At 41.0% G+C, this 19592-nt stretch overlaps 1 protein-coding gene across 2 annotated transcripts in view; it reads right to left on the bottom strand.

Annotated features, from left to right (window-relative positions):
* Positions 1 to 144: 144 nt before the first annotated feature.
* Positions 145 to 19592, bottom strand: part of LOC116942378 (hepatocyte growth factor-like protein) — a 31667-nt gene continuing 12219 nt past the window's right edge. The window contains exons 7-18 of one of the 2 annotated variants that reach the window (XM_032954201.2): positions 17095 to 17216; positions 16842 to 17010; positions 15251 to 15387; positions 14422 to 14524; positions 13234 to 13370; positions 9425 to 9457; positions 9202 to 9307; positions 7896 to 7973; positions 7305 to 7451; positions 6984 to 7090; positions 4852 to 4991; positions 145 to 2744 (exon numbers count right to left, since the gene is read on the bottom strand). In XM_032954201.2, the coding sequence (XP_032810092.1) occupies positions 2574 to 2744; positions 4852 to 4991; positions 6984 to 7090; positions 7305 to 7451; positions 7896 to 7973; positions 9202 to 9307; positions 9425 to 9457; positions 13234 to 13370; positions 14422 to 14524; positions 15251 to 15387; positions 16842 to 17010; positions 17095 to 17216 (1450 nt within the window). In that variant the 3' untranslated portion in view covers positions 145 to 2573. The remainder of the gene's footprint in view (positions 2745 to 4851; positions 4992 to 6983; positions 7091 to 7304; positions 7452 to 7895; positions 7974 to 9201; positions 9308 to 9424; positions 9458 to 13233; positions 13371 to 14421; positions 14525 to 15250; positions 15388 to 16841; positions 17011 to 17094; positions 17217 to 19592) is intronic. The other variant, XM_032954202.2, reaches the window with a different exon arrangement.

The raw sequence follows: 19592 nt of genomic DNA, 5'->3' as shown, positions 1-19592 counted from the left end.
AAGAAGTGGGAGTACACATTTTACTCCACCACCTACAACCTACTGATCGACTGTGGTGGACCCATTTACAGTGAGGGGAAAAAAGGTGTTTGATCCCCTGCTGATTTTGTACGTTTTCCCACTGACAAAGAAATGATCAGTCTATAATTTTAATGGTAGGTTTATTTGAACAGTGAGAGACAGAATAACAACAAAAAAATCCAGAAAAAAGCATGTCAAAAATGTTATAAATTGATTTGCATTTTAATGAGGGAAATAAGTATTTGACCCCCTCTCAATCAGAAAGATTTCTGGCTCCCAGGTGTCTTTTATACAGGTAACGAGCTGAGATTAGGAACACACTCTTAAAGGGAGTGCTCCTAATCTCAGCTTGTTACCTGTATAAAAGACACCTGTCCACAGAAGCAATCAATCAATCAGATTCCAAACTCTCCACCATGGCCAAGACCAAAGAGCTTTCCAAAGATGTCAGGGACAAGATTGTAGACCTACACAAGGCTGGAATGGGCTATGGACAGAGGCAGGGGGATTTAATAAACTTGCGCCATTGTTTTAATTTTTGCGTCGAATGATCGAATCGAGCCGGCAACATCTGGATTGTAAGACGAGTGCGTTACTGCACCTCGGCAGATCCTCAAGTATATACGATTACAGATTAATTCAAAATAACCACAGGTTTTAAAAACTCCCACTGCACTTTTTTTCCTGAAGGCCAATCAGGTAAAACGTCAATCTTTTTTTTCAGTGTCAAAATTATAAACCCTATAATAGGTTTTTCCCCTTTTTTCTGGCAACAAAACAGGTGTTAAAATGTTAAAACACCAAACTGAAACCTTTTACAAGGAATCATGTCTGCATTAACCACAACACTTGTGGTCAGAATGCAAACAAAAAAACATACTCTGGTTATATATGCATTGTCCTTGAAACTGATTGGTCCACACCAGAGACATCTTTCTTTTGAGTCTCGTCTCAAACGGTGTTAGACCAGAGGACGCCAATCAGTTTCAAGGACAATGCATATATTATCAGAGTATGTTTTTTTTGTTTGCATTCTGACCACAAGTATTGTGGTTAATGCAGACATGATTCCTTATAAAAGGTTTCAGTTTGGTGTTTTAACATCTTAACACCTGTTTTGTTGCCAGAAAAAAAAGAGAAAACCCTATTATCAAAAATTGTTTAGTTTTACATTGGACAAGTTGTTCAAATCCCCCCCCCCCTCCCCCCATCTTTGTGCACCCTGAAATATACAATACAGCCAATGGGCATGCCCCAGTCTATCGCCAGATCACGTGTGGTGAGGTAAAGCGTGGGTACTCCCACCTTTTCCACGACGTCTGGCCAGCGTTTCAGCGTGGACCAAATTCTCTTTGGAGGATGGCTGTCTCGGGCTCCCTCTAGTGGATGCGATTTTGCCAGTAGTGTGAGCAACCTTTTGCAGGGCTGGACCTTAATCTTGCTATTTTTAATTAACATGTTATTTAGCTTATGGGTTCACTGAAAACAATAACTTGATAATTTCCCTAAAGGGAACGAGATTAAGATGCCAGACATTAAAAATCGTATATATGTATAGAACGCAATTATTGATGTTTTCACTATCGTTACAACAGTATTGTCATGCGTTCATACATTAGAAAGGCATTTAATACAGCTTGTAACTTACACAAACATTCGGAAAGGTCAGGGTACATTAGGTTTCTACCACGAATGCACTTTACTGTATTTTGAAATGTGTGGAGTTACATTGTATGCAATAATCTTCAACACATCGATAGTTCATTCAAAGCACACATTTAATTTGTTTGCAAATTGAATGTTTACCTCGAATAACATGATCCATTTCAATCAATAATGGAGATGTCATATGATGAATCAATTTAAATGTAGGAAATGTTATCAACCAATTACACGATTCTCTTTGCAGAAAATGCGCATACACCAACATCACTCTGGCACATAAGTATTCAAATAAAATAGATTGTGTTTTTACGAAATGCTTATATGTAGATTGTATTATTATATATAGATATGCTCAATGGATCAGAATATGGTTTATTATTTGTCAAATGTAAATTTACTTAGTATACAATATTGACCAAATAAACACTGCTAAAATAAAAAAAAACTAAGTTACCCGCTTTATAAGGATTAAAGAAAACATGCAACTAATTCAAAATCAATTTACTTAAAAATAGCGATTGATGAAAATTATAAAAATTTAACCCCCTTGTTCAGAATTATGCTTAAGTTTGTAAAACTGTATTTGGTATAGGTATGGAGTACTCAGACGACAGGGTTAATGTCTCTCGGTATATCATATATGAACAAAATGCACACTTGTGAAAATTACATCATGACAATTAATGACCCTCTCTGTCATAATTGAATCATGTGATTTCATCAATTGTATTCCCATTGCCACCACATTCAAATTAATGGCCACTTCACTCTTCCGTGGACAGCAGTTTGCAATTCCCATTATGCGAGTTGAACTAAAAAGAAAAAAGGTTAGATTATTCTAACCCCCCTAATTGTATCCCTTAATAGCTGGCAATTCTGCTTGGAGGCTAAACGGGGTTTCTCTGTCCAATGACTTTATTAATCCAGTCAGTGTATGCCGCCACACGCACAAAAACACCTGGCCGTTTGAGCTTTGCACAGCTGCGTCCTGGTGTGATGATGCCCTGCAGCACATAGCAGGACTCTTCCCTACATGCCAGAGGGCCACCATAGTCTCTCTGTGTGCGACATAAATAAATACAATTTCACATCCATTCATTAGGAATACTATTATAATATAGTGCATTGGGTAGTCTTGACATTCTTATGGCTCAAGGGTATTGGTGAAGGTGCTATGTTTCACAGACTCACAAAGTCTGCCAGTAGGGTGCCAATGTTGCTATATGGTTTTACCTAATTAAGTAATTTGCATGTAATGTGTTTTTACTTGGAGTGTGACGTAGGCACATACGGCCTACTCTTCTTAGAATAACATAAACGACGTGGGCAATGTGGAGCAGGTGACGTGCATAGTTTGGTTAATGCGCCCGCATTATTAACCAGGGCAACCTTTGGGCTCATCCATGAACCGGAAAATGTGCTAAATTCAAGCAGTGTACCAAGTGGGTCAAATATTAAAGTTGTAATTTGTTCAAAGACTATTCATGTAAATCCAATTTAAGTTGAAGTACAGGATGTGTCATTAATAGGTGCTTGTGGGCATTAAATCAATACATTATTTGGAGCGCCTTTCTTACTTGATGGATGTAACACTTGGAAGTGATTGTTAATGACACTTTAAAATCGTAAACCTAGTGCAAATGAGATATCCACGTTGTGTGAAACATTACATGTTATGGTCATTGGTTGAGATTTTGATTAAAATGAAACTTTTCACCACTCGTGCAGAGGTGTTAATATTATTGCACCATCTAATTTCTAGAATTATACAACATATCAGAATATTTATTTAGCCTGGAGGAACCCAATGCGCTTGTAAAGCTCTCTGTCACAGATGTCCAGTTGTCAGCAACTTACAACTTACATGGACAGGTAACATGCACGCATTTGTTTCCTCTCGGTGATAGAAATGTTTCAACACAGGACAGAGCAGCGCATCGTGGCTGTTTCTCTCTCTCCCCCCTCCTCCGTTCCGAGCATAGATGGACTCGTCCGTCTGAACAAAGCTCGTTGCTTTCCGTGGTGCTAACGTTGAAAATAAAAAAAGAAACCGCCACTTTTTCCGACATAGTTACATGCTAATCCCTCACACTAACATTATGCGAATCTCCCAGTTACATGCTAATTTCTGACTTTAACATCCCGCTAATCCAACACATTAACAGCTACTTCAATGCTAAATTCTTCTGTTGATATGTAAACTCCTTCGTCAAGGCGCTCTGCTCCTCCCACCCAGCTTAAAAGATGCTGCCAAGCTTGGAAGTGTTCACTGAAGCGCTGTCGTCCCGACAGTTCTGTTTCTTCACCTGAGGAAGGCTACTTGTGTTGTGGCCGAAACGTCGTGAGAATTTTATTTTACTATGTTTAATTTTTATTATTTTATTATTTCCATTCTACGTGACTTTACCGAAAGAACCAAGAAGACAGTGGGAGCAGCTTTACCAGATTGTTTTTTCGTCAGCATCTGCAAATATATCATCCCTTATTAAAGCGTCCCTTCAAATCTCAGACTCTTTATTAATACCGGAGGAATCTGATGAGCTATAAAGCTCTTTTTCACAGATGCCCGGCAATCTCTGCACGTCCACTATGGCGTTGGTGACACACATCATGTTGCGGTTCGGGAAAGCCCCAGGTGTTCGCCAACATCGCGGGTGTGAATATTTCTAATGCTTCGATCATTTGCTGAAGGTCACTCGAGTTTTTAGTTTTTATTTGACGTCACGTTCAACCACGCAGTTCAAACTGCCGCCCACATTTAATAAATGTTGAATAATGCTTTTATGGACACCCTGTGTTTCCCATCAAAACTCAAATGCGTCCTCTTACACAAGCGCTCATAAGTGAATTATCACTCAACGGAGTCAATTTTGGTGTCAATAGTTTACGCCTTATAGCTGTCATGATGTGTGGTTTCGGGTTGTGCCACATGTTTCTTTGGCATGATGTCCAAATACGCACGCCCTGTCCGGGAATCTAATCCAGATCGAAAGAATGACACCGCAAACCCCGACACCATGAGAGAGCTATGCAGTCCAAATCCAAAAACCTACATAACATTTTAACAGTAAGTGAAAAGAGCAATGGTGTTGATGACAGTGTCTCTTTCTGGATCAACATTTGGTCACTGGCAAGGACACCTTTGTAGGGTGAGAATGCCCGTACCTCGCAGCTGTCGATCTTTCCCTCTGTATTTCCGGCGCAAATCTCAGTGTCATCAATCTGCCGCTTGTGGTGCGCGCCGCACGTGTCCCCGGCAACAACTTGAATGGATGCGATGTTCAGAGCACCGTTCTGCTCTGAACCTGAAATCGGAAGAGACAGGAGAACCATTTTGTTATTATATATACGTCTCCCGCTTTATTTCTGGGATGCATTCCTGAAGGTGCGACGGATATCGAAACAACGTAAATCACAGCGATTTTAGAATGCACGCCACGAGGCTGAAACAAATGACAAGAGGAGGGGGGTATGAAGCCGTGTGGTAATGCACGCATATTCTTCCTAGACATACCGACAACGTTACATGGCATTTCAAAAGAATACTGCACACTAGTGTACATCGGTAAACTTGAATACAAATGACACAGGGTACAATAAGATACGGTACACTATAAACAAAAAATCACCAGGATACTGTACACGAATAGTATTGTACTCTACAGTACAGTACATTTCTTTACGCGTGATGCAAAGTGGTTTGTGTACAGGGTAGGTGGAGGCGAAGACCGAGGCGACGAATTCAATAAAGGATGGTTGACGTAACTGGGTTAAGGCAACTCAAATCAGGTAGTGGTGTTAATAGTAAAGTAACGACGCATTTGCGAAACGACTAAAAAGGGGGGAGACGTCAATTAGAGTATTACTGCACTTTTTCTTGCATTGAATTAGATAATACCACTTTCATGACAATTCTAGCGGTTTTGATTTAAAGCTTTCGTGACTGCAGGGATTCATATTCTTGGTTCTTTCGGTAAAGTCACGTAGAAGGGAAACAATAAAATAAATATTGTTTTATAATAAAATAATAATAAAATAACAAATATTGTTTTATATTTTTATTATTTTATTGCTTCCCTTCTACGTGACTTTACCGAAAGAAGCAAGACTATAATTGTATGGGTTGTTTTGGCCATTGGTTATTGTGTACATGTCTGATGAGTTGTAGGTATTTAAAAAAAATGAATTACTCAGTATCATTCTAAATATTTTTCCAAATATTTTTTTACTTTTGTTGTCAGTGCTAGGGCCACGAGGCATAACATTCTTGTGATATATTATTTTTTATTTTGTTTTCTTTTTCTACCTACGTGACTTCACGGAAAGAACCAAAGAGTTCACTTTGGGAAATCTCGCACAGTGTGCCTCGTGTGCGATGGAGAATGGCTGCGGGAAAGATTTTTTCTCAGCAGATTTCCCGAAAAATCTTTCAAGCAGCCTTTTCATCCTTCACACAGTAGCGGGGGGGGGGGGGGTGGGGCACTTTACAACATAGTCAACTAGAAGATCGTTTTTCATGTGACCGTCGAAGTCAACATTGGCACCGTAGGGGGGCACAGGTGGTGCCAGTCATCTCGGTCAGTCAGGCACCTGCATCTGTCCCGTTGACCTCCTGCCGGTGAGCCTTCGACACTTCACATGGCCTCAAAGGGCACCTAGCTTGGCGCAACTGCCGCGGTGACTTTGCCGCCACTCAGCTGCAAAGGGTGACTGCTGTTTGCTGTTGAAGCCAATAGTCATGCTCCGAGTTGAAATTTAACCAAATACATTATGTACAAAGCTCATTTGAAGATTTTTTTGTGCAGTCATTGTGGGACTGAATTGAGGTCATAAATTTACCGCAGTTGAGAACCCCTAAAAAAAATAATGGCTGTGTGGATTAGAAATGAGAACCGCAGCAGGACGAGCTGAGCATTCTAACAACAAATGTCACACATCAAACAAGAACACATACAAATTATATGCAGCTTTTATAAAGTAGTCTGAGGTAAAATAATATATATTAAGACAGGAATATTGTAGATTCTGATAGAATAAGGACACAATGGTGAGGCTTTACATTTATAGGAATAAGCACTGGACAGACAAAAGTTAGCCAATAAGAAAACGTGGTTAACTCAAATAAATGCATCAGTAGCCATCCCAAGGAGAGTGCTTTCATCACGATTACACATTTTCAAATATTCCAAGCTCTGAAATAAACAATGTTTTTTTTTTACAACTGTGTTTTAATGTAACCTTAAAAAAAGGGAGACAAAAGAACGTGAATGACATTGTAAAAATAATATACGTCTTACGATGTGTTTCTCCAAAGCCAGAAATTTCACATGAGGTGCCTGCAGGAACTATGGCTCCTTGAGGTGGCATGCAGATCAGTTTCACGTCTTTATCGATAAAAGCTGCTCTAAAAGGGTTCAGAAAACAAGCCAGATATTTAGACACATATAGCAATCGGCAGACATTTCAAACATTGTTTCATCTTTATTCATCGCGGAAATAAATAAATAAAGTTTTCAACATGGTAAAATTCTGTACGAATATTACACGGTAACAAAGTGTCCATGTACAGTTAATGTGTCACGGTAAAAAAAAAATACATTGTGCATATATATAAATACCTTTCCAGTTTTAGCATGACAATTTTTGCATTTGCTGGGCCACAAACGAGTTTGGATATGGCGATTGATTGGGAATTCAAATTATCAGGAACTTGGTCTTCCTTCTTTATTCCAATCCAGGCTTGATATTGGCTGGCATCTAGATTGCTGACGACAGTGTGCATTGGGTGTTGAATATTGTGCATTGGTATTGCCATAACACATACAAAGATCCCCCGTATAGCCTCAACAAACTGTTGGGGTCAGCACTAATAGCGAGTAGCAACGATGAAGGCCGGTACGGCACACAAGAGGGTGGGGTGGCCAGTAGCACGCCCGGCCACCTTTGTCTCCTTAGTGGCAATGTTCATGATCATACCAGCTACTCATTTGAGGCTGAGTTAAGCTCGTGGATGCCCAGGACCAGTTCAGAGAATCGCCACCGGGTGTTGGCCGTGAGCGGGAATCGAACTAGGGTCACTTGGGTTCGCAGCGCAGCGTAGCGCTAACCGCTACACCAGAAACCAAAGTGCAAGAAGGCATTGGCAGTAAACATCCATCATCGGTACAAATGTCAATGCGGTACAACAGGAGTGTGAATTTGCTTCTTACCACGATGGAAAACACTGGCGCGAGCTGAGCAGCCAGAGTCGGTCAATGAGAACGGCACCACAGAAGTGCTTCGCTTTCCTAAGAGTCAAACAGAATGAAAGCATTGGCACTCCATGAAATGGTTCCCTCAGTTTTGTCACAGCCACAGACAGCAAGATTAACAACTTAAGTCTTAAATGCCTTGCATGGTTAGCATAGAAAATAATACAATCTGTGAAAACAGGCTGTTGTAGAGCAATTTAGGTATGGTTGAAGCAATGAAATGTTTACATTTCCTCTAAAAATGATGCATTACAGTAGGTGCTTCAAATGCACACCTAAATAACAAAGCATTGCAGTGTAAATGTTTCTACTGTGTACATTAGACGGCTACACACCAACCACTTGGGCAAATTCTGGGGGGCCGCATGGTAAACAATAGAGATTAGCCCCAAACTAATTATTCATATTGATGGAGGGTGGGAGCCAATTGTTTAAATTTTAATGTATCTAGCATTAAAATGTTTAAATAGTCCCCTCGTGGAGAGACACTGTATCTGAGGGAGGTGGTAGAACTTCTGAATTTAAGACAAGATAACCCACTTCGTTCACATGTTAGCCAAAGCTGCCTTGTGTGCTACCCCTCGGTTCAGAAACATGCGTTGAGAGTATTTGTCTGCTCTGCATTTCCACATGATAAGACACTTTGTTGAGCGATCATTTGTGGCCAGGTCACATTGAAAAAGAGCCACATAGCTCAGTGGGCCTTAACTGGCAAAAATGTGTTTTAAACAGTTTAGTTGAGTTACAGGACCCGGCACGGAAGACGTTGCTTTATCCCTACCTAACGTCCGTGCGTCATCGCCCTTGGCACTTCCCATCACAATGTCAGCTCCCCGAAAATTGACAAAACAGTGGTGCTACCCATGTAGCCAATGAGCCAAGGGAGTTGGTTGGTCCCGCTTGGGGTGGCAAATGGTACCAGTACCCACCAGAGCAGCATCCACCATGGGCAACGCACTTAGCATATATATCGTCTGTTTCATTGTCACACATCCTCTGCATATTCGGTAGATAATTAATATTTTTTCTTAATTGGTACTTTGTCAAACACACTCTCCATTAAAGACGTCTTTCTCGTAACAAAAAATATACCTGAGTGGTCTCCCATGTCATACATATTCATGATCAAGAGATAAAATGCTTCAAGAAGTCATTATTAGAATGTGGCACCCTGGGTGGCACGAATATGCCATTTTGGGCCAATGGCTCAAGGCGAGTGATTGTGCGGCTTGTATAACCTAATGAAGCAGTTGAGTCTCATTACCCATCACGCAGGCTCACAGTCCACGGGGAGTCTCCTGGTTCCCCTCCGATGATGCGACTAAATTTTTGTCCCTTCGTACCACAGATGTTGCAATCGGCGGTGCCTTCTTGAGTGGGGAAGCAGGAAGGGCACAGTTAAATGAATGCACTCCCATGCGATTGTTTGTATTCACATTCGACAAAAGGCTTACTTGGCATTTAGTGTTGTAAAAAAATTGGCTTACCACCCAGAGTTGGTCCAGGAATTGGAGATCCAGCTAAAAGAAAATGCAACATAATTACATTACTTGAAAACCAGGCTATGAAGTGCATATTAATTAAAACACAAATATTAATGTGGAGCTAATTTGTGACGTTATTTTTGCACAAATTAAAATATCGTAAGCTTAATATACAGTGAGGGAAAAAAGTATTTGATCCCCAGCTGATTTTGTACGTTTGCCCACTGACAAAGAAATGATCAGCCTATAATTTTAATGGTAGGTTTATTTGAACAGTGAGAGACAGAATAACAACAAAAAAATCCAGAAAAACGCATGTCAAAAATGTTATAAATTGATTTGCATTTTAATGAGGGAAATAAGTATTTAACCCTCTCTCAATCAGAAATATTTCTGGCTCCCAGGTGTCTTTTATACAGGTAACGAGCTGAGATTAGGAGCACACTCTTAAAGGAAGTGCTCCTAATCACAGCTTGTTACCTGTATAAAAGGCACCTGTCCACAGAATCAATCAATCAATCAGATTCCAAACTCTCCACCATGGCCAAGACCAAAGGGCTCTCCAAAGATGTCAGGGACAAGATTGTAGACCTACACAAGGCTGGAATGGGCTACAAGACCATTGCCAAGCAGCTTGGTGAGAAGGTGACAACATCTTCTTTGGTTCTTCCGGTAAGGTCACGTAGAATGAGAATAAAATAACACAATAAAATTCTCACGACGTTTCGGCCACAATGCAAGCGGCCGTCTTCACGTGAAAGGTACAGACCTGTCGGGACGACAGACAGCCGGTTGCGTTGTGGCCGAAACGTCGTGAGAATTTTATTGTGTGATTTTATTATTTTATTCTCATTCTACGTGACCTTACCAAAAGAACCAAAGAAGATGAATCCTTGCAGTCACGAAAGCTTTAAATCGAAATTTAAGGTGACAACAGTTGGTGCGATTATTCACAAATGGAAGAAACACAAAAGAACTGTCAATCTCCCTCTGCCTGGGGCTCCATGCAAGATCTCACCTCGTGGAGTTGCAATGATCATGAGAACGGTGAGGAATCAGCCCAGAACTACACGGGAGGATATTGTCAATGATCTCAAGGCAGCTGGGACCATAGTCACCAAGAAAACAATTGGTAACACACTACGCCGTGAAGGACTGAAATCCTGCAGCGCCCGCAAGGTCCCCCTGCTCAAGAAAGCTTTGCCATTGAACATCTGAATGATTCAGAGGACAACTGGGTGAAAGTGTTGTGGTCAGATGAGACCAAAATGGAGCTCTTTGGCATCAACTCAACTCGCCGTGTTTGGAGGAGGAGGAATGCTGCCTATGACCTCAAGAACACCATCCCCACCGTCAAACATGGAGGTGGAAACATTATGCTTTGGGAGTATTTTTCTGCTAAGGGAACAGGACAACTTCACTGCATCTTGGGTGAGAACCTCCTTCCCTCAGCCAGGGCATTGAAAATGGGTCGTGGATGGGTATTCCAGCATGACAATGACCCAAAACACACAGCCAAAGCAACAAAGGAGTGGCTCAAGAAGAAGCACATTAAGGTCATGGTGTAGCCTAGCCAGTCTCCAGACCTTAATCCCATAGAAAATCTGTGGAGGGAGCTGAAGGTTCGAGTTGCCAAACGTCAGCCTCGAAACCTTAATGACTTGGAGAAGATCTGCAAAGAGGAGTGGGACAAAATCCCTCCTGAGCTGTGTGCAAACCTGGTGGCCAACTACAAGAAACGTCTGACCTCTGTAATTGCCAACAAGGGTTTTTGCCACCAAGTACTAAGTCATGTTTTGCAGAGGGATCAAATACTTATTTCCCTCATTAAAATGCAAATCAATTTCTCATAACATTTTTGACATGCGTTTTTCTGGATTTTTTTGTTGTTATTCTGTCCATCACTGTTCAAATAAACCTACCATTAAAATTATAGACTGATAATTTCTTTGTCAGTGGTCAAACGTACAAAATCAGCAGGGGATCAAATACTTTTTTTCCCTCACTGTATATAATGTAGCATGCATATAAAGAGGATTTGAATAGTCACTCGGAGCCTACAAGTTGTGTGGTCCTGTTTGTACCCAGTGACTTTTAGCTCTCGCCACCCCTTCACTCTCTCAGCTGATGCCATGACTGTGGATCCGGAGTTGCCGGGGATTGGTGGACATTGTTTTAGTTCGTCGGTCATGTGGGCCGTTAGACCATACTTCACCATAATGGCCAGTGCGCCAGTTGGTGGCGGGGGGGGGGGGGGGGACGTACCCAACAGGAGAACGGAACAACACGACTGTTTGGTCAATCAAACTTTGTAGACAATGAGACAGAATGAAGAAGTGAAATAAAATGGGACATGGCTGAACTCAGCTCGGTAAGGAGAAAAATGAGAGAACTCCAATACATTTAAGCAGGGGCAATATTTCTATCACAGGAGGAAATGTGGCAGTAATTATGGAGGAATATGATTATTGCATCTCTCTGGGAATCATACAGTTATAAGGTTCAAGAGAACATCACAGGCTATTGCCCAGCTAAAATTAAAGTGTTTCAAATCACTGCAAGTTAAAGGTACGTTATGCTCCAATGGGAAGCCATGAAGATGTAGACAAAAAAACTAAATTAATTTGTCAATAACAGTGACCTTAAAATAAATACATATATGATCGATGATGTGTCGGGAAATGGCCCTTTTTGATAATTGTGCCTGCGCACCACTGTTAATGCCGAATTATTAAATCATTTGTTTAACCATGAGGAAATAATATGTAGCCCAAATAAGTGAAGAGCTTCATCCAACTTATAACTGATGGCAACACGCGACAATATCACAACGGGTGACTTAAATGCAAAGAGATGCTGATTGATGATTATTAGTAAATTTGGCATTTGATTGAGGTACGGGCGAGGATAACGTGTATTGGAGTTCAGTTGGGTACGTTCCAGCTCTGTGTGTAAAATGATTGCCATGCAAAAGACATTTATCGCTTTTGGAAAAATACACCCCCGAGTGTGTGGCTAAAAAAAGAGCGCCGAAAGGGATTTTGGAAAGACGATCAAAGTCAAAAGTGATTTCCTGCAAAGGTGATCATTGTGGCAGTGCTCATCTCCTGTGTACAGCTTTGAGTGGTGGAAATTCCCCATTCCTATATCGGGGGCAAAGATATCCATAGGAACACTACTGTTAATTTCCCCAGGAAGTAGTACTCATTATATTGACCTTGGAGGAATGATGGTCTTCGTCAACCCCCAACCAGGATTTGAACTTGTGAACATCTGCGAGAGCCGCCCGCTCTACCGCTGAGCCGTCTGGTTGTTGATGTATAGTAATTATGTTAAGCATGCTTCTGTGGTCCATTCTCTAACTGTTCAGCACACAGCTTATGCACGCACCACTCTGCGATAGTTCTGAAATGATACTTTACCTCGTGACGTGATGGTGAAAGCAGAATCGGAACACAATTGAGGGGGAAAAAGTACCGAAACGTTTAAATAAATCGCCAAAGCGTGATAGCAGAATGAAAACGCGTAGATAACGGGGGATGAGCAATGGTGCAGTGGCTCGTGCACTGTACTATGAACCTGGTGACTTGAATGTTACTCCCAGCCATGGTTAACATTAGTGTTGAGTGGCATGTCAACCAGTGCAGGGCCTGCTGCTCTCCAATCTACACTGACGAGCCTGCGAGCAAGTAGAGTTATAGAAACCCGACGGCTGACGTAGTGTGGGAAGGCATCCCATCATCCGGCAGTGGATTGTTAAACATGCTGTCGATTACAATGAAACAGCAATGTCATTTTGTAAAGTGTCTTGCCGCATGGTTTAAGGCCACAGTAGTCCCACTCTTGCTCCGGATCGGTGGTGTAGCACCAGGGCCCATGGCGATCGTTGTCCGGGTTTCGGCAGTAATTTCTTTCCAGCCCTGCTTTGGGGTAATTCTTCACATCTACACTGTGGACAGTTCACAAAAAAATTAGTTTCGAGATCACACTCAAGAGGGAGACCACCACAGATAGAGTGGAGATATCAGCTCATCCGCAGGTGCAAGATGGACTAATACATCAGGAGCCCACAAGGGATGGCAATTATTTGGCAGATCTTCATCCAGCAGTCGATAGATAATGGATGATGGTGGTGTTGGTGGTGGAGATGATGATAGCAGCTCATTTCACCCTATATATTTATGTATCGTGTTTGTAATTGTAATGGCAAACTGTACAGGCAATAGGGTGCCATCTTCTGGAACCTTGAGAAATTTACTGTCTGTCCGTGGCACTTTTAGATGGGAATTGCGTTGCTGCTAATTCTTCCAACAAACGTGCACTTTGAGATAACATCTCTGTATTTCCTGAAAATCCCGAGCCATTTTCAACTCACAATCCTGAACAAACTTTGCAAATTATATCTAGCATTACACACGAACAAGTGGTTTCACCATGCATGCACATAATACTTGAACGTTAAACGAATTGAAAAGGTAGTTTATGACTGTATGTTTGTCGGCTTTGTTGATTAGTTGTGCATTTAGTTTAATCCTTTGGGTCTTTTTGCAGCTGTCCTGAATGGCTCTCTGATCTGTTTTCTGTTTGTAGTGTGTGTTGTACAGCTTGTGCTGTTCAGCAAGATGTCCAATCGTCCTCTCCATTTCTTTGGAGCTTCTTCTGAAAAATAAGCTAATAGCTCAGTAGGCTTTATCTGGTAAAATAAAACGGATTGTTTTTTTGTGATTTACTTACCTTTCCGATACGTTGCACACCTATCTTGTTTATTGTTGTTGTAACTTTCTGACCTGCCCCTACTGGACATCTGTTGAAAAGGGCTATGTAGCTCATCGGATTCTTCCAATATAAATAAAGATTCTGATTTTGATCCTGATTCCTCAGTAACTGAAAAACCCAGTATATGGAGCGAGATGTCGGACATGGAGCAAAACAACACGCTTTACAACTGGTAAAGACACCAGACAGCCACTTGCACTATTAAATGATGGTAAGCTGCTTACATTGGTTCATGTGGAGATTTTGAATCCCAGCGCTGGCATTGAATACCAAGGCGGGTTGTGGACACTCTTCCTCTGTAGTCCTCACCAATTCCATCGTAGCAAGCTGCGTTGGGAATCAAATGGCAAATTGGTATTTATTCTCGTGCATAATTTTCAAGACAAATGACTTTTAAGTCTGGGTGGCAATTGCATAATAAAACACATTACTCTTCTTCCCTCGCCGGTATGTTTATGTTACCACAATGCAGTATAATCGGCACATTTGCTTAACCTGGTTTAGCCCATCAGAGAGTTTATTTATTGACTTTTACCAACATCACTCTGAACGTTATATATGCTTGTTTCCATTGAAGATAAATCTGAATTTGGTTTTACTTACTATTACCATATGGATACCCGACGAATGTTCAACTATAAACTGCTTAAAAAAAGGTTATTACAGTAAATGCTAACATTTTAATTGTTATCTCAACATACTGACACCTCTTCGACTTCCCCTACCTCAATTATCACACGTGGGATAGCTCTGACAGAAAGATGACTTATTATCCAGCCTGTCACATATAAATGCTTCATGTCAGGAACATGCTCAGGGCTTGTCTACCCACTACTTTATTTCACACTCTATGTTTTACTCGAGAATGTGTCATTAAAGTGGCTATTAAAATATTGGACAAAAATGGGCATTTTTTTTTCTACGAAATGTGACATTTGCATTCGCCCTTCAAAAAAAAAATGGCATGGCGCCCCTATAATTTGGCCGCAACACCAGTCATCTGCGTTCAAAGCTCAAATTCCAGGAGCGTGTGTGGCTGTGACGGTCCCATACCTTCTTTGTCATTTGCATTGCCCTCGGGACATCTTGCGATCTGGAAGCAGTAGGACTTGTGCACCTCTGGTTTAACGGTGAAGCACCATGGAGCCTCAGCTCCATCGGGGTTTCTGCAGTAGTTGTCCGAAAGGTCTCTGCACGGGAAAGTTAAAAAGTGTTTCTGGGGTTTGCACGGAGGATGATTAATGCAGAGCACTACCCCGTGCATCTGTGCCATATTTTGAGAACAACGGATGCTCTTGTGTGTTCATATATATTACCCAAGGACGAAAAGCACAGACGGCGATGTGATAATTCATTGCATCCATTCGTGTGCAATTTGTAAGGGCGCGGTGACATAGACCTATTTCATTTTAAGGTTATAATCCCGTGTTCATCACGACGTCCTTTTTACTTTGATGTCTCAACAGCGTGACGGAGATCACGTGACGTAAGGGTTCTGCCTTTGTAGTGAGGGTTGTAAGTTGACGCTGAGGAGGGGGGAGGAGGCGCCTCGCCCCCCCCCCCATGTAGAGTGACGTCAGCCCGCTAATTATTATGAATGGGGGGGTGTCCATTTGGAGGACGTCACCTTATGATTATTAATGAGGGGGGCTGTTCGATGGGGAGTGACGTCACCTGCTCATGATTATTAATGAGGGGGTAGGGTGTTCCATGTGGAGTGACGTCACCTGCTCATGATTATGAATGAGGGGGGCTGGTGGACGTGGAGTGACGTCATGAGCGATGCACACACGCATTCTTGGCTCATTTTAGTAGGTAATAATGGGGGGGGGGGGGGGTGTCCATTTGGAGGACGTCACCTGCTCATGATTATTAATGAGGGAGGCTGGTCAATGTGGAGTGACGTCACGAGTGTTAAGGACATTCCTGGGTGATTATAGTAGGTATATATAAATTGATGTTTATTTGGATAACATACGTTTATTCATAGATGGCCTAGAAACCTATTTGGTTTCTTTTCTTTGTTAAAACATATCAAAATCACAATCTGAATGTATCCTGGAGAAGCTCAAAATGCAGCCCTGAAATTCATTGCTCACGCCACTGATGGTGGAAGGGCCTCGACTAGAGAGAGCTCTGGGGGACATTTGTTCCACTATTTCACGCCGACCCAATACTTTGAAAGAGGTGAGAGTTACCCATACTTCACCCCGCCACACGTGACCTGCCTATAGATTAACCGTGGTGCACCCCATTTACACTGCTGGGTGAGGAGGGGGGGGGGGCTGTAATAAACCTGCCCCCTTGTTTCAACTGCCGGGGCTGGAAGATTGAATGAACCGGTGATATCCAGAAGTCCAGTATGCTAACCATTGCACTATGGCAGCATCCACTGCTGTCTTTGTATGTTCACACATTTTTTAAATGATCGAAGGATTGCATAATTTAAAAGTGTCAATCACACACTAAACACCCCCCACCCCCCCGCATACATGGCCAGAGTCAATTTGCTTGACAATTCCAAGCTCAATTTCTGAGATCACATGGCATTAACCTGTATAGAGCACTCACTATGTATGGTGAACATTTACATCTGATGTGTTATTGAATGATATGAGTGTGTACACTCATGGTGATTACATACTTGCACTTGTAGTCTGAAGGCAGGTATTTATGACTTTGGGGCGTCTGGCTGTCCCATCTCTGGCACACAATGTCGGTGGCTGTTTTGTTCACAAGGCCGCGGTAATTTTCCCCTTTTCCTTCCAAGCAATGCCGGCCACTCGCCCGGGATGGTCTCACTTGCGGTTGAACTGCGTTGGGACAGAGTTCATTTCTTACTTTGACCATTCAGCAAATTCGTAAAGGAGTGCCTGGTGCACCTTGCAAATGCTCACCTTCACACTTCTTGATGTCGCAGTATTCCCATTCAACGTCTTTGTCTGTTGTAAAACACCAAGGCCTGGAGCGGCCATTTGGATTACGGCAATAATTGTCATCTAGACTGAATTTTGGGTAACTGTAATAGAAAAATACAGAAATGTTTATTGTAAATATGCATAAATACAGGGACTCCTCTACTTCCGAACATTCGACTTACAAACAAACCTGTCCATATGTCCAGTTGCCTGTTCGGGCCGAGAGTTGTAAGTTCAACCGCTGTGCAATATATGGTGGCATTTACATCTGCAGAACATGAAGAAGCAGTGGCATCTACATTTACAGGAGATTACACAACTTTTAAAGCCATTCCCTGTGTGTAGTGTGCATGCCGTACAACATGTTTGGAATCTACAGGAGTAAAGTTGGACTTCCGAACAAATCGACTTACGAACAGACATGGAACCTAACTCGTTCGTAAGTAGAGGAGTCTCTGTATGAGCATGTGAATAAGTTTCTCTTGTTAATTTTCTATTATTTATTTGAGTGTCGTGTCCTACCCAGGCCCACTTAACAATTCATATATTGCTTCAAACCTGCAACTCAACACATTCGTTAAAAATGTATAAAAATAGGAAGCAAAAATTAAAGTAATGAGCAAAGTGTTGGGCAATGGCACTTAATTGCTGTAAGTTGGGTATGTTCTCAACGTTGTTTTGCCATTCTTTTTTATTAACTCCAAATTACTTAATTGGCATTATTCATAGTAATCGTCGCCCACAAACTGTCAGACGGATATAGCTCTGGTCACAGATGAGTTCTCACCTGCTTAAACAGCATTTACTTAAACTCTAATCTATGTGCTCCTCTTTCTGTCTCAATGCAATTCGATGCGAGCACTTTTCCCATGTTTCTCTGTGCACTTTACAGTTTTTGTTTCATGAAAAAAATTGTGCATGGTTCCGATTCACATCATGGAAGTTAATGATGATGATTGCTTGTGTTGCAGTTTCCCTTCTACGTGACTTTACTGAAAGAACCAAGAATATGATACATACTTATTTAGAACTTTCTTTGCAAGGTAAGCTTAATTATGTCAGAATCAGAAAGGGTTTTATTCGCCATGTAAGTTCACACCGACACGGAATTTACTTTGGCAGGATGGTGCATACATTCAACATATAGGAATCTAAAATCTTAAATAAGTTTTAAACAAGTCTTACTATAATAAGGGTTAAAAGTCTAACACCAAGGGGCTGAAGTATATAAAATTAAATACATATCGAATATAAAATAGCTTTAAGATATAATTTTAAAAATAAAAAATACAAATAGGGTAACATAGTTAATATTGGCAAGGTGTCGTTATGTAGATCAAATGTTAAAAACAGTGTTAGCCCTTGGCCTTGTTTAACAGGCCAGCAGCAGATGGGAAGAAACACTATTCATTATCAAATGTAATATTCAAAAGGTACTCCATCCCGATCTTGCTCAAATCAAAATTTAATTGGTTTCATCCCACCTTCAATAATTGCCCAATATACATGTAGTCTTATGTTTTATAGTTGTGTCTGACCTTCAAATATTTATTTTGCTCAGCATTATTGGTGTACTTGACCTTTGTGCCACTCATGTACACTATATATGTTTCCCCACTTGCAGCCTTAGCTAAATGCTTTAATCATATCTCGTGGTACATTACTATTGTAGGATTTGTTATAATGACTATGTCGTTGCCAAATCCTAGATGGTTAGTACATTCACTATTTATCATTATGTACATGCTTATCCAATCCAATTATATATTTGGATGATGTCACTAACCATAAGGGTTATGTGATCATAATCAAAGTGACAGGAATCAACAAAAAGGAAGTTAATAATTGATCAATTGCAAATAGTAACTCTTAGAGAGCAAGATGGAATCATAACACATGATAGAGACTACATAATTGAACTGATGAGGGAATTCTATGCCCATATTTATACACATAAATATCATACATACATTGATACTGCCATTTGCAACTTGACTTCATTCGAGAATAAATTGTTCACGTTTCGGCAACAACACAAGCAGCTGCTTGTATTGTGGTCGAAACGTCGTGAGAATTGTGTGTTATTTTATTTTATTATTTTATTATTTTATTCTCATTCTATGTGACTTTACCGAAAGAACCAAAGAAGATGAATCCTTGCAGTCACGAAAGCTTTAAATCGAAATTCATTCGAGAAGTCTGACCAGCGATCGGATCAATATTGGCAGACCTAGTTATAAAACGTTTACACAGAAATAAAATGTCTCATGTCGAATTATGCTTCCTTCATTCCTGGAACCAAGAAGGGACATCACACTTCTTTGAATAATTACAGAATCAAAATCTTTATTTATCCTGGATGAATCTCGTTATCTTCTTAACTCATGTACAGAAAATAAATTGCTCAAGGAGATAATACAGAACTGAACAAAGGTCAATTTATAGGTCAACAAACCATGGGGCAAACTGGTTCTACT

Source organism: Petromyzon marinus, chromosome 14, assembly GCF_048934315.1.
Source record: "Petromyzon marinus isolate PM22_M1 ecotype Great Lakes invasive population chromosome 14, UKy_Petmar_22M1.pri1.0, whole genome shotgun sequence".
In the NCBI taxonomy this organism is placed as follows: domain Eukaryota; kingdom Metazoa; phylum Chordata; class Hyperoartia; order Petromyzontiformes; family Petromyzontidae; genus Petromyzon; species Petromyzon marinus.
This window is presented reverse-complemented; position numbering and strand designations above follow the sequence as displayed.